A 14122-nucleotide genomic window follows, 5' to 3' on the forward strand; every position below is an offset into this window, starting at 1 on the left:
AATAAATTAAAAAAAAAACATACTTTTACAGATTTAAATCTTTTGTTAAACAGAATATAAAAAAGAATAGACTCTGGTTCAATTGTTATCTATATATTTTTTAATATCTATATATATTATTAATAAATATTATAACAAAAGCTTTATAAAATTTGTTTAGCAATAATAATAATTTTAGTTCAGTAACGAATTTTTAATTTCGAATAACTCAAACAAACGAACTATGCAATGAACAATGCCTGGTACTTACCTCATCAATAGAAGACTCGGCCGGTGCATTACCATTACCTGAGGAGTCATTTAGGAAAACATCATTTGTCGGATAGGAATCAGTAGGACTAGCGGTAGCATCAGTAGCATCTGTAGTCTCCGAAGTATCTTTTAATAATTGTTCTATTTCTGCTGTAGTATTAGCGGTTGGTAAGGATTCACTTGTTTCATTATAGGAGCTCTCAAAGGCTTTCGATACTGCTGAATTAAGTTCGTCAGGAGATTCTCTGACTTGGATTTGTCCTTCTTTATTCATTTCAACCTGATGTTTTCGTATATAATTTGCAGCATTTAAAAAGTTAATAAAGCATTAAGGTTAGATAAAAAATTCTCTTCTCAAAATATAACAAATAATTTTTAGTTTTTACTGGATTTAGTGGTTAGTCGAGGCTAAATTTATGAACGCCGAAAGCAACTCAAAATAACAAAAAATATATTTTTTATATATTTTAAAATTTTTATTTTAACAAAATTAACTCAAGACGAAATATTATTTAATAAAAATGAAATGTTCAAATTGTTAAAGAAAAATAATAAAAATAAATTACCTTGAATGGATTTAAATTATTTTGATTCTAGGATTTGTGCATGGTCGAGTAAAATACATTTTTGAAATTTTTTTTTTTGCAATGGTTGTTGTGCGCGATATCATTGAAGTGTAGAATCATGAAAAAAATATGTGAAATAAAAAATTTTAAAAATAAATTAAAATTAAAATTTAACCAATTATATAAAATAATTAAAATTAAATATTAATACTTAAACAAAAATAGCAAAAGGAAATGTTGGTGGCGAAGGTAGTTTTGTTTTTAAAATCTTTTTATTTTAAAAGTTTTAAAACACATAACTTGGTTTTTTGCCATAATCATTAAACTCTAAACAATAAATCTTTTAATTGAAAAAGTCAAAAGCTGTTTTTAATTTCAACTAGTCTTTACTTCCTATAATTAACATATGGTACTAATGGCTACCAGGCCTGTAACCATAAATTTGCTTCTGCTAATTTGAAGAATTTAAAAGAATAATTTAAAAACAAAGTCTTTTGATTCATTCCGACCTACAGCATCTGAAGATCACGACCTACAGCATCCATTTATCACGAAACAAACTTTAATGCAAAGAATCATCAATTTGTGATAAGCATATACATGTTTAACATGTTCAGCGGTTGTTAAACGATTCATATTGTAAAATGACTAAACGTATAATGCCTTTTATTAAAATTTTGAATCAATAAAATATTGTCATGGATATATTAAAATAGTAACTCTACTATAGTACTTCTAGAAATTATAAGTAGAGATATTTTATATGTTTTTAAAATTATTTAAATTCGATGGATAGTCACGATTTAACAATTACCTAGCTAAATATGCCATCTCACAATTCCGTAACATAGCATATTTAAAATTATATAACCATTTAAACCTTCCCAGCCATATCTATCAATTCTACGAGAACTTCTACCGATTCTACAATCACTTCTATAGATACTACTATCACTTCTATAGATATTGCTATCAATCCTATAGATACTACAATCACTTCTATCGATTCTACGATCACTTCTATCAATTCTACGAGAACTTCTACCGATTCTACAATCACTTCTATAGATACTACTATCACTTCTATAGATACTACTATCACTTCTATAGATACTACTATCACTTCTATCGATTCTACGATCACTTCTATTAATTCTACGATCACTTCTATCGATTCTACGATCACTTCTATTGATTCTACGATCACTTCTATAAATCTACGATAACTTATTCAAAATCTTGTATTCAATTATTCTACCCATTAACCATAATAATAACAAATGAATTAAACTTCTCTAGTACTCACCCTTTGAACACTATGGATAATTAATGTACTTTTACTGGGTTGTCCGTTGGTGGATGAGAGTGAACCATCCTGTAAGGCACGTACAGCAGCATCAGCTAAAGCAGCACCATTTTTAATTTGCTCATTAATGAGAGGCGAATTTAAACGTAAGGCTTCTTTAACATTATGTGATTTTGAACCAACGGGTATTTCTGCACCCTCAATGAAAACGAAGTCGACAGTGATATTACCAAATACAGGTTGAGTTTCATAGGGACGTGGTTGTAACGATAGCACCTGTGTAGATGCAGGCCCCACAGCCAATTCATCTATACCAACCAAACCAAGACCCAAAAATTTAGGTTGATCATTAACATTTAGTGGTCGATCATAAACTTCAAAGAGTATCTCAGCAGATTGTGGCGCCAATTCGCTGTAATTAAAATAAAATATTTTAATCTTTAATGTCTGATATTTGATATTTCTAAATAAAATAAATTTCTATATTTAAGTTTAGTGCTTATTTTTGTGACACTAAAGTTATGTCTGCACTTACAACAAAAAGTGTTCATCCCAGTAAGGGCTTATGCCTTGACGTGTACCGGTTTGATTCTTCTGTGCTGGTTCATCCATTTCAACTACCACATATGGATCTTTAGCATCCTTAAGTCCATCGCCTTTAACAATTTTTACAAGTAAGCGTCGACCAGAAATCATTTGTTGTTGGTAGGTGCCACTGGCATTCAAACCATCCATGTTGTGCTGTACGTTTAGGGTTGGATTGTTGAAAGTTGAAAAATTATTTAAAATTTTCTCTATAAATATCCTTTAACTAAAGGATTTTTTCTTGGGATATATAATCAAATTTTGTTGTTTAAAGAATTCGCCTTTGATATTGATTATGAAATAGGATTTTATGAATACAATAAAATACAAAAAAAAGTGAATTCATTTCCAATGATTTTCTGAGCTTTTCTATAGTAGATCAGGTTTTATTAAAATGATATTATATATATTATTATGCAGTATATAACAAGATCTAATTAAGATATTTTTTATTAAAATTATTATTTAATTTAGAATCAGGATATGATACATAGTATATGCGTGAGTCAATAATATTAATCCAGAATGATATTAAACGATTTAAATAGGTGTCAAGGTGTCAGTAAAGTTTAACACCCCGATATTATATCCATAATATTAGAAAAATGTGATTTAATATTGATACTAAGTTGTGAGTATTGAGTTGATATAACCTTTATTGGATATAATCGATATAATAATTCTATTGAAAATATTTTACAAATAAAATATAAGCCAACTCATATATCTCTGATGATTAATTTCGAATATGAAAATTATTTTTATAGTATACATTAAGACTGAAAAGTTTTCGGAAATTCTCATTTAAAATTCGCGCGCTGTATATTTTTCGATATTTTAAGTTTATGTAGTTTGGCAGCACTGTCCTTAATTACTATGCCAAAAATGAGCGCGATCTGTCAGACAGTTCGTTTACGGCAGCTGTTGAAACCAGTTCACCTCAGTAGTGCGTTGCGAAATGTCTTCGACGGTCGTACGACCGTCCTGAAAGGCTTTGTACCACTCATAAACTTGAGTTTTCGATAAAACTGATTCCCCATAAGCCTTTTGTAGCATTCGCAACGATTCTGCACACGAAATTTCGTTCGAAACACAAAATTTGATGCAAACTCTTTGTCCAATATTTTTTTCCATTGTTTTTTTCGCAACGCACTACTGAGGTGAACTGGTTTCAACAGCTGCCGTAAACGAACTGTCTGACAGATCGCGCTCATTTTTGGAATAGTAATTAACGAAAGTGCTGCCAAACTACATAAACTTAAAATATCGAAAAATATACAGCGCGCGAATTTTAAATGAGAATTTCCGAAAACTTTTCGGTCTTAATGTATATTAAAAAATTAATAATTGTAATAATTTTGATAGGCTCTCTGAAATGATAGAGAAAGAAAATTAAAAAATTTTAGTTTTAATAACTAAAATTTCTATATATTATTAAACGTTATGACGTATAGGAACTATCTCAAGTCAAAGGCGAATTTCATAGTAGGGTACAAGGACTATAAAAACATATATAACAGATATATAAAAACAACAAAATAAGTATTGTGGATTGAAAAATATAGTAATTATAATATAAACAATATGAGCGAAAGGAGAACAATGAGAAGGTTTGTGTAATATAATATATATATATATATATATATATTATATATGTCAGTTGTTAAAGTATTGTGTAAAGTTAAATATAGTACTGTTTTCAAATATACATCACTTCTTCACAGGGAACAAGAACTGATAATTGAAGAGAAACCAAATTATTGAATATAAAAAATATATAATTATAAAAATAGATCCACTACCGATATATCTATTTAGGGTATAAAAAATATATAATTATAAAACTACTATCGACATATCTATTTCACAATTAGAATAATTTTATGAATATAATTATATAAATCTAATAACATAGATCTAGTATCATATATCGTCTGACATTTTTTAGGAACAAAAAACAGAGGCGTAGTGGTAAAAAAATAATTTTGAGATCTGTTTTAAAACTCTCTATGTATAATTATATGAATATAACAAATCCACATTTAAATCTATTCTGAAACGTTTTTAGTGAAATTCTATAATTTAAAAATATGTACCTTCTGCCACATATATTTTAAAACGTTATATGTAGAGTTTTTTAAGCATAAATACGAGTATATATACTTAAAATATACAGAGTCCTATTCTAAACTTCCTCAGTTACGTTTAATGACTGTAGCTGATCTGTTTGTTTTCTATTTTTTCTCTTTTTCCTGGTTTCATGATTATAAAAATATCCCAGTGATAGATCCGCTGCCAGTTTTTTTTTTTTGTTTCTTTCTAGATAAAATTCTATGATTAGATTACAATCATAGATTAAAGTATAAATCTACTACTAAATCTATTCGAATACTTGATTAATAGATATTTTTGAGTACGTTTACTTCTTAAAGTAAAAACAAATAAAAGTAAGGATATACATCATATTCCAGATTTCCTATAGAAATTTCTTACTAGAATATATATATACTATGTATGGATATATGTAATAATATAAGTATATAATGAGTATATATAACTATATACAAAGGACTTCAGGAGTTAAATATTTAAATAATGTTAATACAATAAAATAGATTTAGTACAAAATATAAGAAGGGAATTCGGAACTTTGTCACAAGTTAAGGTAGATAGGTGAATATGTGTGATTGCCTGTTTTCTTTACTGAAGAAATTTTCATAAAAGAATATAGATTAATAAAAATAATTTTTGTATTATAATCGTTAAGTATTCAATGAATTTCATATAGTTTTAATTTATAAAGTTTACTCTTCATATGTTTCTAAGTGTTGTATAACTCTTTAATGGGTCCCAAGTCAAAAAAAAACATTGTTGAATTTATAATAATCTGTTTTTGTCAAGAACTGAATATAATATATATTCGTAAAAATCTAATGAACTCAGAAGAAAAATATAATTTCATGCGGGAAGCAACATCTTTACAACAAACTGAGAACACAATTAAACGACTTCTTCTCAATGCTCTCACTCTCACCGCCAGTGCATCGTAATGCATGGGATACATTACAGACAAATCCATTGGATCGATTTCGGCACGTGGGCATGTTGAGTACATAGAAAAGTCAACAGGATAAATAGTGTCACGCAATGCTCTTGTTAGCATGTCACTTATAACTTCCTGTAACTGTTGCTCATCCTGATCCATTGGCTTAATAGCCCCAACACTATTCATTGCAATGCGTACCTATTGAAATGAAAAAAAGTTTCAATATTTTAATTAATTATAGTACAATTAAAGTACTTACATCCGGATAACCATCGACACGCATATCACCCTTTAATGAGTTATAGTTCATGGCAGTTGTCATGCGTGCACGAAAACGTGATACGGTCACCTTATAATGGGATGTCTCCAATTTGCCCGATTTTTGACGGAAGGTTTTGACCTGTAACACTGGCATGGCATCACAATCAAATGCGATGAGCTGTTTCAAGAAACGAAAAAAAATAAAATTAAAGGAGTTATAATAATATAACAAATTACGCAGAAGATTTTTGTAATTTACATATTTCAAAATATCAATTTCAAATAATATTTACATAAATATGTACAAAAATAAAATATATAAGGGACTTCAAGAAATGTAACCAATCTATTTACATATATATATTTATACAATAGCTTATGGATGAATTAAAGTATACTTACCATATCCGATGGATTATTCTCATTGCAATCACAGAAAATATTATTGAGACCAGGTGCTGGACTGTCTGGTAAAACACGTACAACCTCTACTGTAACACCTTGCTGAAATTATAGAAAAAAATTATGGGTAAGAATATTTGGTATATCACAAAAAACATATAAAAAAATAAAAAAAATTTTTCTATATTAAACTGGATTAGTATTGTCCTGCTAAAAACTTTAACTGGAAAAGTATTTATATTTATTTTGTATTTAGAAGAATTCGTCCAGGATTGTTTGCTAAATCTGGTGTAGTTTTTTAAATCGAGATGCAAGTTTTATTTTCGATTCGATACGTTCGATGTAAATCCCGAGCGAAATGTATAACACTCGAGATTAATTTATAACACTCTATATATTTAGAGCTGTTTTATATGACTTGAAAAAAAAGTATGATTTGATTCTACATATGTATTTATAAAAAATATAAATGTCTAATAACACTATTACAAAAATGTTAGATTATTCTAAAAATCTTAGATTGAGCAACAAAATTTTATGGATCGAGAGTTAATCTAGATTGAATCCAAATTTACCGATTGGTGATGTCATAAGAAATAAAAAAATAGACATTGCTCTAGTTTATTAAATCTATTTTATAACCAAAAATAAAAAAAACATGTCAACTGGTTTATCATATATTAATAAATTATTGTATAAAACACTCCTCTAACAACCCCTAGCAAAAAAAAAAAAACATATTTCGAGTTATTTTATAAATAAATCATTTACTATATACTACATTCTCATAGCATCCTTCTTATTTAAAATCAACTATTAGCTAACTTATTCATCAACACATATTACTTTATTTCAACGAACTCAGTCTATTGTTTAATCATCGCTACTATAGCATCTTGAAATGGTATACCTAACATATGAAGATATTTATATGTTATGCATATTAATTTTTAATATACATTGTTATTGACTATAATTATTAAAAAGTAACTTCTTGATACTAAAAGGACCCCCGAATACTGAACGATTAACTGCAGTATTTTCTGCAATTCTCTCTAAAGGGGTTAGCACCCCTTTAGTACTCATTGTTGAAGTCGTGGAAACTAATAATAATGTATTTATCTGGGGTTAGCTTCGAGAAAAAACAGATTTTTAGTGAAATAGATTTATGACAAATCGTTATACTTTTCATCAGTAAGGACAGAAGATCAGTTAAATTACTTAACCTAAGTATTAGTATCCCTAAGTACTTAAGGAAGTATTTTTTTTAATAGTTTGTTATAGTCTTCATTGGTAACGTCGAAAGTTTATTTAAATTATCTAAACTCAATGCAAAGGATTTAGTTTTTCTTTAAATTTCTTTGGGGGTCTGGAGAGGACTGTAGTAGTAAAGTAGCGAGTAATTTGCAATTTTAATCAGTGGAAGAGTATATGTTATTATATCAATACAACAAACCAACTTCTTGATTTATTATTTTGTGATAAAAACTTTTTTACAAATAAATGGATGTATTTCCCAAAATATATATTTTTTAACCATAATCAGAACCTTGAATTTACGGCTAAATAGTAGACTTCTTCTTTAGTAGGTATTTTTTTGGAAATTTCTGAAGAAAAATTACATATGTTAAGTAGTCTATAGTATAAACTAAATATTGTTTTTATTTATTTATTTTTATTTAGCATTAAATATTTTACATATTGAAAATCGCTCAGAAACAACAATTAAATAATCTCCTCCAACCGGTTTTTAGAGATTGTTCGAATACTGATTAAATTTTAATATTACATTATTAAATATTTCTATACTTTGAACTAAGTTAACAAGCAAGCTCTTAACATTTAAGGTTAAAACCTTTTATCTTAGACTATATATTAATCGTAATTAAAAAAACTTTTTTTTTCGAAGTGTTTGTAATGGGAATGTACCTATGGGTTTCTTTCATGTTCTTTGTTCTCATTTCCAATTTTATTTATTTTTATTTTATTTTTTTTATCAGTTGAAGCTCCGGGGCCAAGGTTAAGTTTGTATTATTTTTGCTTTTATGTATTTTATTTTGTTTTGTGGTTTAATTTTTCTGCTTTACTTTACTTTATTTTTTTCTTCGGTTTAATTTTTTTTCCATATGTGAACCACGTTTTGAAAAAAGCCGCTTACGTAATTTTCATAAACAAGTCTGACTCAATCGATAACAAGTCTTCAACATGAATTTGGGATGCCAGCACGAAATTTAAAAATAAATCAAAATATATATAAGAAAAAGGTGGTCCCTTATGGATCTAACATTAAAATAGGGTTCTTAAATTAACAAAAATAAATATAAAAAATATTTATCTCTCAAGATCGTTAAACTATTGTTGTTGTATTAATAAAAATATCTTATCTAATCAAATGTCTTATAGGTATATTATGTATAAGACATTATGTCGATATAAATAACCTTAAAGTCATCTCTGGTTCCTAGATATGGGATTCCCTATATTTATATTGTACCGAAATCTCGTAATTCGAGTTGAAATCTTTGGATTATTTACAAAGGTGTCTAATATTTGACTAGTTTTTATTTCCGATTTTGCTAAAATTATAAAAATCTTTTATTATTTCAATATTTAGCTCTCATAGATGAAAATAGATATTCGGACATTCTTGGTGCACATGGTAAAAAGACCATATACTATTGAAATTATATTAAAAATAGATGTGCTAAGTGTATCAAAAAAGTAATTCTTAATATATAGTTATCAGAAAAGTAAAATTTAAAATTACATTAAAGACTCCTAAAAAACAGCACTATTCTGCTGCATAAGCGCACTATATTGTGTGTTACGTATACATAAAACATATGCAGGTCTAATATATACTAGTACTACTATTACTATACTATTACTTAAGTTCTTGACTCCTAAGTGGAGCATAGAGCCATCAAATTTAATAAAATATTAAATTTAAATAGTTTTAAATTTGATTATAATATACATTTAGAAAAACATGCTCTAACCACATTATAGAGTTAAATTGACTTGAGATTTTGTCAGAGATATTTTAGCTTATATGGTAAAGAAGATCTGAAGACCAAGATTTGGTATGGTTGAACCAACATGATGCGTCGAATAAGAATATTTTGATCTCACTATTAGTTAAAATCTGGTTAAAATAATTATAGTATTTTTTTGAGTGTAATAATGCTATTATTTTAAGTATTAGTTTGTTAAAACAACTAAGTCAAACTTAATAGCAATTTAATACAGATTAAGTGTATACAATATATACTAAATTTTATTATAAGGCATTTAGTCTTATAAAATAAAGGATATTCCCGACTATTAAGTTTATATGAGTAACAGTGGTATTCTATGTTTAGAAGGGACAATAAAAAAGTAGTGCAATATATAGCCACAAAAAGTAGTAGATATCAACAAAAAAGTGATAATGATATTTGATATAAAATAATAAATCCTAAAATTTAACAATAAAATAGTTAAAAAGAATAATGGTTCTAGGAATAATATGGCAGAAGATAATTAAAAGAAGATAAGAAGATAATTGGATAGCCTTTATATCTTGGTAAGCTATATCTTTATAGCTCAGTTTTAATAATTCCAATTTCTATAAGTATTAAAAATATATTGCAATTATTATATATACAATATGTTGCTTTATAGTAATATATTGGTTAGCTATATCTTTGTACACCACTTTTATTAATTTCAATTTCAAAGTACTACAAGCATATAAGATATATGCATTTTTTATATATACAATAGATTCATTTATAGTAATATTTTAGTTAGCTATTCTTCGTCCCCCAGTTTTAATGGATCCAATTTATGTCCTATAAGGGCTTAAAATATATTGCATTTATTATATACAATAAATTGCTTTACAGAAAAATCATGGTTAGCTATATCTTCTTACCGCATTTCCAAATTTAAGTTCTATGACGACTTAGGAACATAAAGTTTTATAAAATTTATTAAATTATTAACTTTACAAATGATAACTAAAAATAATTAATTAATTGATTCTTAATGTGGCAACTAAATCAGTGGAACCATAGGTACTCATATAGACAAAAGTATTGTAAAAACTTTGATGTTTAGAAATATAAATGATGACTAGGTATGGTTAGAACTTGATGATGGAACTTAGTTGATGTTTAGAATTTTTAAAAGCTTTATGCTTTATAGTATAAACAATTAAATATTTAAAAATATTATATGTTAAACAACCCGAACTGGAAGAGGTTTTTAATAAATAGCAATCCAATTATGTCCTTAGAGAAAAGTTTAGAATAGATACATATCGAAGTAAAGTGCGGTATTCATAAGTACATCTATTTAATAAAATTGAACTAATAAAGCGTTTCGGAAATCAATTTAATAATTCTTAGAATATTTTAAAACTTAAAGTACTTATACCATATATAATTTTATGTTTTATTTACTGAAGCATAAAGTACTTATAATGCAATAAGTTTTCTAGGAATGAATATCAGTAATTTTTATTACTTTTAAGTCTATAAATTTTAAGCAAAAAGTTTTAAAATATTTCACAGAACGAAAGTAGAATATTATGTTTATAAATGAATATAAATTTAAATGACATCATTGAAATCAACACATTCCACGTTACAAAATATGAGGTCATCTAATGTTTTAAAAAAGGAACAAGAAACCGCAAACTTAATATTTATGACGATACTTAAACTTACCCGTATTAAACAAAAAACAAATGAATAAATTTAAATAAAATTTATTAATATATCTAAACAAAAGCATAAGCAAAACTCTTTCTACTTACCTCACCCGCTGATTTTCTGAGTGTATCGTTAAGCGCAATGACCCATGAGATGAGTAATTCATTCACAATAACTAAATCGCTATAAAGCCAACGAAATACTTGACTGGTCCATGTAACGGAAACCTAAAATAATGAGTTTTATATAGTAACAATTATAAAAAAAAAAAGTAAAACTCTCCAAACTAACAGTTTCTTTTCCAACAACATTGGATGGTGGCGGTACATAACGTTTTTTGCGACTTTCAGGCCCAGTAGAACTTTGACGTACAACACGTCTACGTGCACCACCACCAACTGCACCTCCAGCACTTGAAGCAGGTGAAGCTGTAGAACGACCACGTGCACCACCAGCGGCAGGTTTACTTAGAAGATCCTATAATTGTTACATATATTATAATAATATATATAAAAATGTTGTTACTTAGTTTTGTTTATACCTTAATATCAGATTTTGTAGCTAATAATTCTCTCGGTTCGGATAAACGTGTTTTATCGTTTTTAGCACCACCGGGCGCTACACTACTTTGTCGACTATTACTTTGACTTCCCGTCGTTTTATTTTTTAACATATATTTATTGTAGAAATATTTACACAGCCATACAGAGAAAAGAGCCAATACGGCCCATATAAATATGAAAATTGCTAATGAGTCCATTGTTAAATCACCAATTCCTTCAAATGTACAAATATAATCATCGATTTGATCTGCTAAATCCATAATTTATTTTAGTGTGCAGATACAAATTTTTTGCATCATATCTAAAAATATAAAGAAAATATGTTTATTAATTTACAAATAAAATCAAGTTTATGAGAAAAAGTAATATTGCATAAACTAATCAATCATTTTTTTATAGTTTCTTTTATTTATAGATTGGTTTGGCTAAAAAAACATTTCAGATTATATGACACATATGAAGATTGTTGTGAAAAAACACTATTAAAGTGACTCTGGTAACTCTTTGTTATTAGTTTCCATTAAGAAATTACTCTAATCAGTAGTTGTCCACACGAAAACCATTAAAATGCTTCCTCGCTCTTAAATTTGGGATTTTGGAGAGTATCGGAGAAACCGTCCTTTGATTGTCAGAATACGTAAACATTTTACATGACGTCTAGTACAAAACTACAAAAGGTCTTACTCCATATTGTAACACATAGGCTTATACATATGTGACTTATAACCAGCCCGATTAACTTAATGTAACTTAACTAATGCCCGATATCATATACAGTATAAAGAATATATATATTCTACATATATCGTAGAGCATAAAGTACGCTAACAACATATACTTGAAAATCGCTTAAGTAATAGAACATATTGAGAATCAGAAATCACTAATACAAATAATGGATATATCATTTTAACAACAAAAACAGAATCGTATATGGTATTTGGAAGAGTACACATAGTTTTAAACAAATAAATTAGTTTATTAACAATATTTTTATTTTTAACTATATAATTTTTTTGAAAATATTTAGATACCTAAAGAATTGACTATTTTTTTCTCAGACTATTCTATATATTTGGACTCACAAGTAGTACAATGTGTAATTCACATGATTTTCAAAGACTGCATAACTATGAAATTAAAATTAACAAAGTAAGTAAAAACATTATCTACAATAATTCAAAGACATCAAAGATTAAGCAGAGCATAGGTCAATATTTTAAAACCCAGAACATGTTGCGGACCAAAAAAACATTCAATGGTGCAAGAATCGGTAAAATATTCTATGTTCATCGGAAGTAAAGTACCAATACCATTCTTAGAAATAATATAGTAAAAGAAGAAAATACAATATTTTACGAACCAGTGGTGTTTATGAAGCGGCACGGTGCCAATCTTAGAACCAACGGTTGACCCTACCCTACTATAGGCTATTGGCCATTTAAAAATGGTAAGAGAATTAATGATTAATATTCTTTACTAGCTATAAACATTATTTTGCAATTAAATAATAATAACATAACAACTTCATTACGAAAATTTTTTTCGCAAAATCTAAAAATACAAAAAAGTTTAAAACAAGATTCCGATAAAATCAAGTTTTGCCGTGTGAATAGGTTTTAAGCGAAAAACCGAACGAACTAATTGATAGAAATTACTATCAAAATTAATTAATATAGTTTTGTATTAGGCTAAATAAAAGAAAATTAAATATTATAAATATTTAATCAAAAATAAGTTTACTTATGCCAACGATTTTTCAGAAGAAATTTATTCGAACAGAACATTTTCAAGAGAAGTCAAAATTGATGAGAAATTCCCGTGCCGGTTAGAATGATAAAAGTGACTTATAGTATTTAAATAGTCTTTCCACCAAGAAAGTTTATATATTTAAAAATTTTTAATTGTGTAATTTAACAAAAATAAACTTAATTAATTGAATATATAGTATATATATAATTTTAAAATATCGATTTATAATAACATTGAATATAGCGAATAACAGATAAATATCAATATTATCATAATAATTTACCGTTTTGAATGTTGATTACAGTTAAGAGACTTAAAACCAGTTTAAATTTCATATATATTAATTAAAAAATTTATAATAATAATAATAATAAATTTAAATAATTTATTTTGTGTTTTTTAAATATTTTACTTTATAACTTATATTTTTAAAAATTAAACAGTTATAAGTTTTCATGTAATTTATTATTATTTTCTTATTTGTTTAAATATTTTGCAAATTATTTTTTATTTTTATTTAATTAATCTTATTTTATTTTTATTGTATTTTTTTTTTGTGTAAATTCTCTAAATTTTTGGTTATATTTTCTTAAAATATTTGCAGATTTGAGGATTGACAAGAAACATCTGGGCGCAACTAGCAGAGACACAAAAAACTGAAGAGATTGATGTGCTCATATAAAAATTAAGAT

At 26.8% G+C, this 14122-nt stretch overlaps 1 protein-coding gene across 1 annotated transcript in view; it reads right to left on the bottom strand.

Annotated features, from left to right (window-relative positions):
• Positions 1-13785, bottom strand: part of LOC119674314 — a 14117-nt gene extending 332 nt beyond the window's left edge. The window contains exons 1-11 of the mRNA XM_038085447.1: positions 13714-13785; positions 11657-11979; positions 11407-11592; positions 11220-11342; positions 6419-6520; positions 6015-6194; positions 5777-5953; positions 2660-2865; positions 2125-2536; positions 819-845; positions 251-532 (exon numbers count right to left, since the gene is read on the bottom strand). Of these exons, the coding sequence (XP_037941375.1) occupies positions 251-532; positions 819-845; positions 2125-2536; positions 2660-2865; positions 5777-5953; positions 6015-6194; positions 6419-6520; positions 11220-11342; positions 11407-11592; positions 11657-11938 (1977 nt within the window). The 5' untranslated portion in view covers positions 11939-11979; positions 13714-13785. The remainder of the gene's footprint in view (positions 1-250; positions 533-818; positions 846-2124; positions 2537-2659; positions 2866-5776; positions 5954-6014; positions 6195-6418; positions 6521-11219; positions 11343-11406; positions 11593-11656; positions 11980-13713) is intronic.
• Between the last annotated feature and the right edge of the window lie 337 nt (positions 13786-14122).

This window comes from Teleopsis dalmanni, chromosome 2 (assembly GCF_002237135.1).
Source record: "Teleopsis dalmanni isolate 2A chromosome 2, ASM223713v2, whole genome shotgun sequence".
Lineage (NCBI taxonomy): Eukaryota > Metazoa > Arthropoda > Insecta > Diptera > Diopsidae > Teleopsis > Teleopsis dalmanni.